The 11,433-nt window shown below is 45.7% G+C and overlaps 1 protein-coding gene across 1 annotated transcript; it reads right to left on the bottom strand.

Annotated features, from left to right (window-relative positions):
* Window positions 1–5,272: 5,272 nt before the first annotated feature.
* Window positions 5,273–5,723, bottom strand: LOC100761246 (zinc finger HIT domain-containing protein 3-like). The gene is given in 2 exon segments (XM_035441278.1): window positions 5,273–5,453; window positions 5,455–5,723. Coding segments are annotated over 2 exon segments (450 nt in total).
* Between the last annotated feature and the right edge of the window lie 5,710 nt (window positions 5,724–11,433).

Here is an 11,433-nt window from a genome sequence, read left to right on the forward strand (position 1 = left end):
GTCAAGGAGGGAGAGACAGGAGGATCTCCATTGCTTCTTAGCTAGCTAGTCTTGTTAGACCCCTGGAAAACTGGGTAAAGGGTAATTCTCTAATAGAAAGAATTTTACTTTAAAACTTAATGATTTACCACTGAATTAAGATTCTCTCCTCCATTATAAAGAAAACAGATTTTACATATCAGAAAGCAAAAGCTAATGCATTCAGGTCTGATGAGCTTGCCATGGCTGACTTCATCTTCAGAAAGGCTGAGATGCCAGTTATTTCTGGAAGACAAACAGCATCATGAAGCTGGCATCTAAAAAGTGAGAGAAAGCTCAAGCTGGCCCAATACTCACTGGGCACAACACATTCATCCTAGGTCCACTTGTGACTGGGCCAGCTTGAAGATGTTTCTATGTGAGCAACAGTGTCCCCACAATGAAAACAAAACAAAACAAACAAAAAACCTCATAATTTCTGCTTTCTACAGAACTATACTGCAAGTAGTCTCTCAGGAAATGTCAAGAACATCACAGCTAAGAGTCAGTATGGGGTTTCCAACACAAAATGCAGCTCTTCCCCACCCCAGCCAAGCCAGTAGGCAGAGCACATTTTTGAAGACAAATGCCTCATGGAGCTGAGTAGTGGGGTATTGGAAGGAAAACACATCAGCTTTCCAGATGCAGGTCAACAGAGAAACGAGCAGGGAAGACACAGGCAGTTTGGCAGGAATCCAGAGCAGGCAGCTAGCAGATGTCTGGCAAGACTGAGCTAGGCCAAGTGAGACTCAGGACTGGCTGCATTGGAGAGACTGAGCTGCCCCTGTCCACACAGGCTGCCTCTGCCCCTGGTCTTCATATATGTGCCCCTCAACCTCTATTGCTCACCCAGGGACATGACTAGACAAGGTGAAAGAAGTAAAAAACGCTTTAAAAAGTAGAGGTGGGTGAGTTCCAGGAGTCCCTGGTCTGTCTAGGACGCCTGTGAGCAGCCCACTCCTAAGGTGGCTCTGGGCCCATATCCTGATATGTTTCAGGATAGCTCAAGATTTAACCAGTATAGCCCCCCAAATCTCCACTAAAGACCTCCAAAGAACCACTCAGGGCGTCCCTGTCTACTATTCAGGATGGGTGACAAGGAATCCTTTCCTTTCACCCCAGATGAAATCCTAAGTTCACATACAGAAGCCTTCATCAGTGAAAGCAAAACTAGAGTTTTGTCCAAGAGCTGGGAAAGTGGGGAGGGTTGGGAATCAAGGCATCACTTATAAGGACTGGCATTAGGCTACAGAGACATTAAAAATGGGCCAGAGAGAACTCTGCTCCTGCAATGATGGAGGATACTTTCGCTCCTCTAAAGAAAACAGGAGTCTGAATAGAGCAGAGAGTAGGGCAGGTCAGCTATAAAGACAAACCCTACACTGTGTGTGTATGTGGTTTTTCTTTATATGTATTCTGTATATTATTCAGCTACAGTGGAATCAAATTAAAAATCAATAATGGGGAGATAATAGGTGAAAGTACAAGGAATATAAACATAAAACCCAAATAATACACTTGTAAGTAAGCATGAGTTAAAGAAGAAGCCTCAGGAAAAATAATGTAAAACACAAGGAGTGGAATGAAAATGAAAACGCAACTTAGCAAAATCTTTTGATTGTGAATGCAGTTAAAACAGGGCAAGTAGTAAATTTTGGTGCTGAGATACTTACATCAGAAAAGAGGAAACGTCTTGATCAATAATCTATGCACCCACTTCAAGAGACTAGAAAAAAAATAAGAAAAGCATCGAGGCTCCAAGGGATGGTGCCAATCTAATGGTCACATAGATGGTCCTGGTTACACCAAATGGTCACAAAACAAACCCCAAAAGTGATGAATCTGGAAGCATGCATCCCCTAACTATGTTTTAGCCACAAGTATCTATCTGACCTGGACATTCTTTATCAAGTAAGTGTTAAGCAGGCTGAGTTCATCCACATCCATAAGGCTAGCTGATAGCAGGAATGAGTAGATGAGAAATAACTGACACAGGGAGGCCTAATTACCTGCAAAGCTATAATGACTGAAGACTAACAATTCCAAGAGGTTATACATGACGTTCTTAAAGTGAGAAAAGATTAGTATGGACAAAAGTTGAGGAGGGACTGGGGGAGGATGTAGTTGTTCATAGGGGGTGTGCATAGGCCTGTGTGTAAAGATGTCTACTGTGCACATTGTTCATCTGTGAGTGTGTGGGACATTGCTTGCACATCTGTGTGTGAGTGAGTGAGTCACTTGTGCTTATGTATCTGTGTGGCGTACACATCTGTGCTATGTACATGTGAGTGCATTATTTATGGCTGTGTCTTAGGGTTTTTTGTGGTGGTTTGAATGAGAATGGGCCCATAGGATCATATGTTTGAATACTTGATTCTCACTTGGTAGAACTGTTTGGGAAGGATTAGAAGGTATAGCCTTGTTGGAATAGGTATGTCACTGGGGGTGGGCGTTAAGTTTTCAAAAGCCTATACCATTTCCAGTTAGCTCTTCCCCTGCCTCCTGGTTGGGGATCAGATGTAAACGCTGAGCCACACAGCTCCAACACCATGCCTGCCTGTCTGCTGCTATATTCCCCAACCTGATGGTCATGGTCTTTGACTCATCCCCTGAAACTATAAGACCTAACCAACTTCAATACATTGCCTCTGTCATGGTTTTTGTCAGGGCACTGGCTACAGAAAAATAACTCTGACAGTTGTGAAACTCAATCCACCAATAATCTTGGGGCAGCAAGCTCTAGGGCATGGTCTTGTCTGCCACATGACAGCTGATAAACTGGAGGGGAAGCACACTCTTGCTTTCTTGCTCTGGCTCACGCTTGGCATGGTTGGAGACCAAGCAGCAGAGAGTTGATACGTGATCAGCAGCAACATCTGCTTTGCTCTGTATCTATGAGTTTATCTTTTCATTGCACCCCTTAATCAACTGGTTATCATACTTTTGTGGGTCCTCACTTCGGACAATTTCTATTGAGATGATACACCATGACCAAAAGCTACTTGAGGAGGATAGGTTTTATTTCACTTTATACTTCCACACCACAGTTCATCACTGAAGGAAGTCAGGCAGGAACTCACTGTAGGAACCTGGAAGCAGGAACTGAAGCAGAAGCCATGGAGAAACACTGTTTCTTGGCTTGTTCTTCCTGTTCCATTTATCCTGCTTTCTTATACAAGCCAGGGCCACCTTTCCAGGGGTGGCACTGCCCAGAGTGGGCAGGACTCTGCTCATCAATCATTAAAATGCTCAGCAGACTTGCCTATAGGTCAATCTATGGAGGCATTTTCTCCATTGAGAGTCCCTTTTCCCAATTGACTCTAGTTTGTATCAAGTTGACATAAAACTAACCAGAACAGATTATGTATGCACACACAGGTGTGCCCAGAGGACAGAGAATGCACACTTACCTGTACACACAGGTGTGCCAAGCTGTCTACTTTGTAATTATTGTCTGGCTTAAGACATGTGATGCCATGAGGTCCTGGGACCACAGTGCTTTCCAGAAAATGATGTCTGAAATGACACTGGCAGTGGAAAAGTAGAACCCTGTAGGAAAATGCTCACTTCATGCAACTTATGGGCCTGAACCAACATGAGGAATAAAGCCAGCACTGCCAGAGCACAGGGTACCCATGCCCTGACCCAAGAGAACTCAGCCATGTGTAAACACTTTGGAATCCTGGTTCAATTTTAACCCTAAACTGAGAAACATCATCCATAGGATGAAGGGACAGTGAGTTCCTTTAAATGTATAAATCTTCCTTAGAATATATTCAGAACGTAACTCCATTGGACAGAAGGAAAGCCAAATAAGCCTTGGTTGTGAGCCTCCATGTTGAGAAGAACAGAGGGCAAATGAAAAGAATGAGAGGCAGGCTGTGGGGGCTGAAGTTGGAGTCTCAGTGGGAAGTTCTCCCAGGTTCTGGATCAGTGTCTTAGGCCAGAGACAACAGTCTAGAAATCTGCAGTTCTGTGTCAGACTCACTCCATTTACTGAAGCTTTTGAGCCTCACCAGGATATTAATTGGCTTCATTCAACCCAGATGGATCTGCAGGGAAGAGACTTTGGCTCACCAGCCAGCCAGCCAGCCAGCAGCCTTTTGACAACAGCAAATGTAACCCTGACTTTCTCATGTGTCCTGAATGGGACTGTGGCTAGTGAACTGATGACCTGGTGGTGGCTCTTCAATCTGTCTCTTCAGTCACAGGCTGTTTCCTGGGGCCAGGTAAGGCCAGGTGGGCAATCAGAGCAGTGATTTCTCAATGTGGGACTTGAAAACACATTTCTAGTCTTCAGCTGCAATGACTTTACTGGAGGTTGATTGTTATGATAAATCTTTCTGCCAAAAGCCGCTGAGCCCCACCGCCACGTGAGTGCTTTACACCAGCCGCCCGCCTGAGTTAGGGCCCAAATTAATACACAGAGAGACTTGTATTAGGTTCAAAGCTGCTTGGCCAATGACTAGGATTCCTCATCTGTTAGCTCAGTCTTAACTATCATAAACCTATATATTTTATAAGACTTATCTTATCGAATGCCTTATTGACGTCCCTCCTTGCCGGTGGATCACATCCCGCCACTGGAGGAGGCGAAGGGAAAAAAGGGACACTTCCTATTTCTCCTTGCTCAAGTATGAGTCTCCTTGCTATGTCACTTCCTGCCTGGATCACCACTTTCGACTACATTTCCCAGAATCCTCTTTGACTCCTAGTCCTGTCTAACTTGCTGTTTCATTGGCCAAACAGAATTTTTTTTTATAAACTGATTTATTTAATGTCACCAAGAACAATATCTTAAATTTATTTAGTAACAGTATCAGATTTTAATTCAAATGGATAAACTTGGTTATTTATGATGTAACTCTAAACTGCACTGGAAATAAATTTAAAACCACCATGTAAATATAAATAAATAGCCTTTTCCTTTTTTTATTTTTTTAATATGTGACTTTTGCTTATAGCTGTGGACCACATGCTTACAGTACCTTCAGAGGCCAGAAAAGGGTGTCAGATCCCCTGGAACTGTAATTACAATTGTTGGCAGTCATGTGGGTGCTGAAGATCGGTCCTTTGGAAGAGCTGAGCCATCACTCCAGGTTTCTTCTTCATACAGGCTCTGCACCTTGAGTATCCTCCACTTGTCTGAAGCAAGCCGAGTGATGAAGAAGACCTACATGTTGTCGAGCAGCCTTGCAAACAACCTCCTCCTAGGAGGAGCAGTGGGCAGCTTGAGCAGGGAGCACATTCAGTTTCAAGAATCCCTTTTCTGGGATGGTTCCACGATTCTTAAACAGCAGTCTGCAAACTCCACAAACAAAGGCTCCTGCATGCAGGCTTTCATCAGCTTTGCTTGGCTGTCACCCTGATCAAGGTTAACCATCAGCTGTCTCAGGTTGAGCAATAAACTTCTTAAAGTTGCAGACTCACTTAAACTTTAAATTCTGCAGAGACACTCTGTCTTCTTCCTCGTCACTATTGAGGAAGTCAGCTATAGAGGAGTCATCATCTTTGTTTTCCTCAGACCCTATATTCACCGGAGCCACTGTTCTGTTCTCAACAGGACGGGTTTCCGGGTTGCACTGCTCTTTGTGCTTCTGGAAACAAGTGACAGTGCAGTAGGGCACGCGGCAAGCTGGGCAGCGGTATTTGGGCTTCTCCAAACAGATCACGCAGACCACAGTTTTACTGTTGAGTGACACCATGACTTCCCAGAAGACCCCGGCCAAACAGAATTTTATTAAACAATCAATAAGATAAACATACACAGAAGTACTTCCCCCATCAGTTGATTTCATGTAGATAGGACAGAAAGGCTGGGTGATCAGAAAGGACACGGAGACATCTTCGGCTACATGCTTCCATGACTTCCAGTGACAGATGTGGGGGAAGGGGACCTCATAGAACACAGGGGGACAAAGTTCATTGGACTTTAAATTATCTCCAGTCTTGAGGTATTTATCTTCATCATCATCATCTCGTCCTTTACTTCCTCCTCCTTCTTGTTTTTTGATACAGGGTTTCTCTGTGCAACAGCCATGGCTGTCCTGGAACTGAGTCTGTAGAGCAGGCTAGCCTCAAACTCAGAGATCTGCCTGCCTCTGCCTCCTAAATGCTGGGACTAAAGATGTGTGCCACCATGCCCAGCTGGTATTTATTGTCATATTTGGTGAAATTCAGTAATTTGAATGAATTTTGTATACACAAATTCACAAAATAGAAAATGAACAATCAGAGGCTTGCTGTTTCAGAGTCCTGGCACTTCTCCTTGTCTGCACTACCTCCTCTCCTGAGGAGAGAACAGCCCGCCCTAGCTTTGGAGATGACGGACTATGAGAAATGAGGCTATGCTTTTCCTGAGCGGTGGGACCCCACAGAGTTTCACCCTATTTGAAGAGGCTGGGAGGGACTGCATGGAATCTCGGGCCCAGTGTATGGGGTAAGGTGGTAATTCCAGGACCTTCTGCCACAGCAAGAATCATGGACCACAAATGGAACAGCCCAGGCTGGCACCATAAAAGATGGTTGCTGACCACTGTTCACACTCCAGGTTAAGGGCAGCTGATGGCCCAGGGCCAGCCTAGGACAAGCCTCTGATCACAGAGCTTGATCTCTGATCACATGCCCCTCCGTGGGCATGCTCTTCATTAGTCTCCATTCACTGAGGATTTGGATAATGGGCAGAAGTTGCCCCAATTTCCTCTCTTGTTAACTGTGGCTGACCAAATCCAGCATCCCTCCTCCACCAGTCCCTTAGCAGCTCCCACCCACAATTCCTGGGGTAAAGACAAGGGCATCACTCTCAGCTTTCCTGGAAAACATGGTCCTCCCTACATGGGACCCTTCTACTGCTCAGGACCCTGAAAGGTGTCAGAACGAATTTTTTAATCAAAGTAATAGCCTAACTGAATAAAAGCATGCAATTACATGAAACGAGAGCTGCAAAGTTTTAATCACTAAATTATGTGCTGTTTCTTGTTTCCTATACAGCCTAAATAAAACAGAGACAGTAATTTCTCACCATAGAACAGGCAATTACTCCTTCCATGCATTTCTTTTTAATAAGCGCACTAACAGCAAGCACCCCTTGGCTCACCAGGATTCCAATAAGAAGAACAAACATTGGGCACTCAGCCTTATGAAGAAATGTCTTTGTTTCCAAATCAGATTCAGAGTGTACACTGAGTGCTATGTGTTTGGGAGCCAGGAGAAGATGGTCAGGGAAGTCAGGACAGAATGTGGCAGCCAGGGTGGATCCAGCTTACCTCTGGGCAGTCACAAAGATCAACATTTTTGTTCTCCCTTTTGGCTGGGTTGGGCCACTATATGTCTGCCTTCATGGGGTCCTGGAAGGGCACCTTAGCAAAGTGTCCAGTAGGCAGAGGTCAGGAAGGGTGTATGATTTAGATCTGGGGAGGGGGGAGGAGCCTCCCCCCTCCCCAGACTCCCACGTTTGAACAGTTGATCCCCAGCAGGTGGCACTGTTTTGGGAGATTCTGGAACTTTGGGGACATGGGGTATAGGGGACAGACATAGGTCATAGAGCCTGGCGTCCTGAGGTTCTGTTCTCCAACTCCTGGCTTCTTTGCTTCCTGCTCCTACCGCTTGACTGAGCAGTTTCCATCACCACGCCTGTCCTGTCAGGATGGACTAAACCACCTGAAACTAGGTGTGGAAACCACGCCTCTTCTCCTAAGTTGCTTCCATCAGTGTGATGAGAAAAGTAACAAACACAGAGGGATTCCTTAGGAGAGGCTGTTGAGATGCATCTGTGAGAAGAAAGAAGTTCCCCAAAAGGCAGGCAGGTCCTGACACAAGAGCCAGCAGAAGGACCAGTTGGAATTCATGAATCTAGAATGCAGAGTGTCTCAGCACCAGAGTGTCCCAGCAGCCACCCAGGCCAGTGTCCCTGCTCTGTCCAGGCCACACACACCCCTGCAGTTTTCTGTAGCCTTCCCAGAAACACCCCATAACTGGTACTATAACAGACTCTGTGACAGGGTGATAGCATGTCCCTTTTCTGCTGTAGGAGTTCCACCATACCCAGGTAGAACTTGATGCCAAGTCTACGCATGTGTCAGGAGGTGAACACGTCACCAAGTGACCTAGAAAAGGGGTTTGTCTCACTGCTTGCCTGGGTGCCCTGGCATTTGGGAGCAAGCCCTGAACTCATTTTTAGTAAGCCTGGATTACAAAAGGAAGCTGGGAGCCGCCATGTCCAAGGACAAGGCCTTGTCAGGGGTGTGGCAAGAGCGTGCTGGAAAGGCACCAAAAAAGCCACAGCTTTCCTACCTGCCACAGGTTGTGCACGGGCCTAGTTGACTTGTGCCGGTGTCCTCCCTAATAGAGCTGCATGTGCTGACGGTGAACTGTGGTGAGGGCAGGGTGACAGAGCCTGGCAGGACATCACTGGGGGTTATCAGTGTATCCTCATCAGTGAACCCTCTCAGCCTCTCTGGAAAGCCGGGTCAGGGGATGGTGTGGGCAGCTAGAGGTCAGTGCTGAAGTGAAGGAGAAGCACTAAGAAGTGCCAGCTCACAACTTTGCACTTTTAAGGAAAAATTCTAGAAAGTTGAAGGAATCAATCGACTTTGAAGAAATGAACCACTGTTTGCCTGTCTTCAGTGCCAGGCATGGTCAGAATGCACCTCCCCCCCCCCACAACCACCGAACACAGTGCCTGTGAGGCGACTCTGGTTATAATAATGTCCTCCTAGCCTTGGGGTCCACTATAGGGCAGGGTCCACTGAAGCCTTGAGAAGACTCCTGAAGTGTTTTGAATAAGAATGGCTCCCATAGGCTCATAGATGTGAATTCTTGCTCACCAGGGAGTGGCACTATTAGGAGGTGTGGCCTTGTTGGGGTAGGTGTAGTCTTGGTGGAGGAAGTGTGTCACTGGGGGTGGCCTTTGGGGTTTCAAATGCTCAAGCCAGGCCTGGTGGTCTCTCTCTTCCTGCTGCCTGCTGTTCGGGAATGTAGAACTCTCAGGTACCTCCCCAGCACTGTCTGCCTGCATGTAGCCATGCTTCCCACCAAAATAATAATGGACTCAACCTCTGAACTGTAAACCATCCCCAGTTAAATGCTTTCTTTTATAAGGGTTGCCATGGTCATGGAGTCTCTTCACAGCCTTAAAACATTGACTAGAATGACTGGTGACTTCTTTGAGCAGAGAGGAGATGCCTGTAGGCGTTAATAGAATTTTCAGCTTGTAAGAATGGTTAGAAGCATCTTCTTCTTCTTTTTTTAATGTTTTTGAGAGTGGGTTTCTCTGTAGCTTTGGAGGCTGCCTTGGAACTTGCACAGTAGACCAGGCTGACCTCAAACTCACAGGGACCTACCTGTCTCTGCCTCCTGGGTGCTCAGATTAAAAGTGCCACCACCCACTGACTTAGAATCATCTTTTTAATCAAATAATATGTGTATGCACACATGTATGCATGTGCACATGTGTGCCTGCCTGCTATTGAACAGGTATGTGGGGACCAGAGGACTTTGGAGAGTTAGTTTTCTCCTACCATGTGGGTTCCTGGAATTGAACACAGATTGCCAGGCTTGGTGTGCCTTTACTGTAACGTGTATGAATTAAAGTTATGAAGGTCTGAGGATAAAAAGGCTTAAGTGATGATAAAATGAGTTAAGACATTAAAAAGAATGAAATATGTTCCTGATTTCTCTATTTCTCATGCTACTGTTCATAGTTAGTAAAGTTCTACAATACCACTATAGGATCATAACTACAAGGTCAAGACTAAGATGCTTTTCATTGTCCTAAAAAAAAATCTGTCAATTTTAAACTGTTAATGCTTTCAGCCAAGTTGCTTCTAACAAAATATGCTGCTAATGTGTCTAATACTTATGTTTCCACAAACTCTAAGGATTCTTGTAAGTTTCAGGGAGATGAATTGGATCCAAACAAACAGGTCAGATTCACTCCAGTTATTCAATCTTTCCCTGGTCCCAGGACTCCCTTCCCTCATCTTGGGACTCCTCAGGAACCCCTCCTTCATCTTACAATCTTCCCCTCAAGTGACAGGACCTAAGAAAAAAAATTTTCTAAACTTAACCTTGTCCTCTGCTCTGCCAACATCTTGCCAGGTCTAAGAGGTGCCAGGGAGTTCCATACAGCCTGGACTGTGATAAAACAACCGGCTACCCCAGGACGTGGCAGCACCCCAACCTTCTCAGGTCACCCAAAGATGGTCAAAGCCCCCCACGTCAGCAGGAAGCAGTCTTGAGAATTCAACACCCTTATTTCCTTATTCTGCCATGTCCAACACCCCACCTTTATAAAATAATAAGTAATGGTGGGATTGAAAGGTTCAGTCATTATGCTGGCCTGCTCCTGTTACCTGATGGAACAGGACCTGTTACCTGATCAGCCCAGGGTTCCATTGGAACTAAAACAGCAGGCAGGTGCAGAGGACCCCTTTAAAAGATAGATCCCTGCCCATTTACACTCTCTTTTTCCTCTCTACACTTCTCTCTATACTGTCTACTCCTCTCTCTGCTTCTGTTCTTCTCTTCTCTTTGCCTCTCTATGGGGACCGGCCATGGCGATCAGCCATTAGCCATGTTCCTCTTCTTTCTTAGTCTCTCTACTCTGCTGGGCCTATAATAAACTGGTTAATATGTCTAATATGTCTCATCTTGCGTTCCTCTTTTTCTTTACCTTTAATTTAAACAAAAATCTAACATTTACTTGCTGAACCATCTTGCAAGCTCTAGAAGCATCTTCTAAGAATGGTGTCACTGATGTATAACCTTGGGTGTGAAAAGGCAAATGCACACACAGAATACCAGACACCTCCTCCGGGCCGATGGATTTGGCAGCCCCTTAGGATTCCCCATCCTCCAGAGCTGTGCCTGAAAGGTGTGTTTTCCTTTCTTTTTCTAAGCCTGGCCAGGTTGTTCCAAGCAAGTGAGCTAGCAAACATCTGTCACACCGATGTCTATGTGTGGGGCCCCAGGCTATGCTTCTTCCTAGCTACAGAGCATCCCGGGAGGGTAAAAAGAGGCCATCTAGTGACGGTACTAGACTCGGAAGACAACAGGGTCCTGAGTCATAGAGGTAAGTCTCAGGAAGAATTAAGGGGATGGGTGGGAAGGCAGCACCTAGTGTGTACCACAGCCTAAAGAGTCTTCTGTGACCAAATGCCTTGCTCTCTGGAAAGCACCAGCGCGAGAGTTGGGATGCTCTAGAGATGCAGGCTGCTTCTGGGTTTTGGTGACTAACTCCTCACTCCTGTCTCAGCTGTACTCAGCCTGTCTGTATTGAGGTACAGGTGTAAGCCCTGCAGCCCTAAATGTTTAAAGAGAAAAGCAGCTTCTGCTTGCTGATGGGCCTATCAGGGTCTGCCCAAGGCTCATGGGATGCAGACTCCATCTGTGCCTATGTTTTTTTAATGATTCACT

This window comes from Cricetulus griseus, chromosome 3, assembly GCF_003668045.3.
Source record: "Cricetulus griseus strain 17A/GY chromosome 3, alternate assembly CriGri-PICRH-1.0, whole genome shotgun sequence".
In the NCBI taxonomy this organism is placed as follows: domain Eukaryota; kingdom Metazoa; phylum Chordata; class Mammalia; order Rodentia; family Cricetidae; genus Cricetulus; species Cricetulus griseus.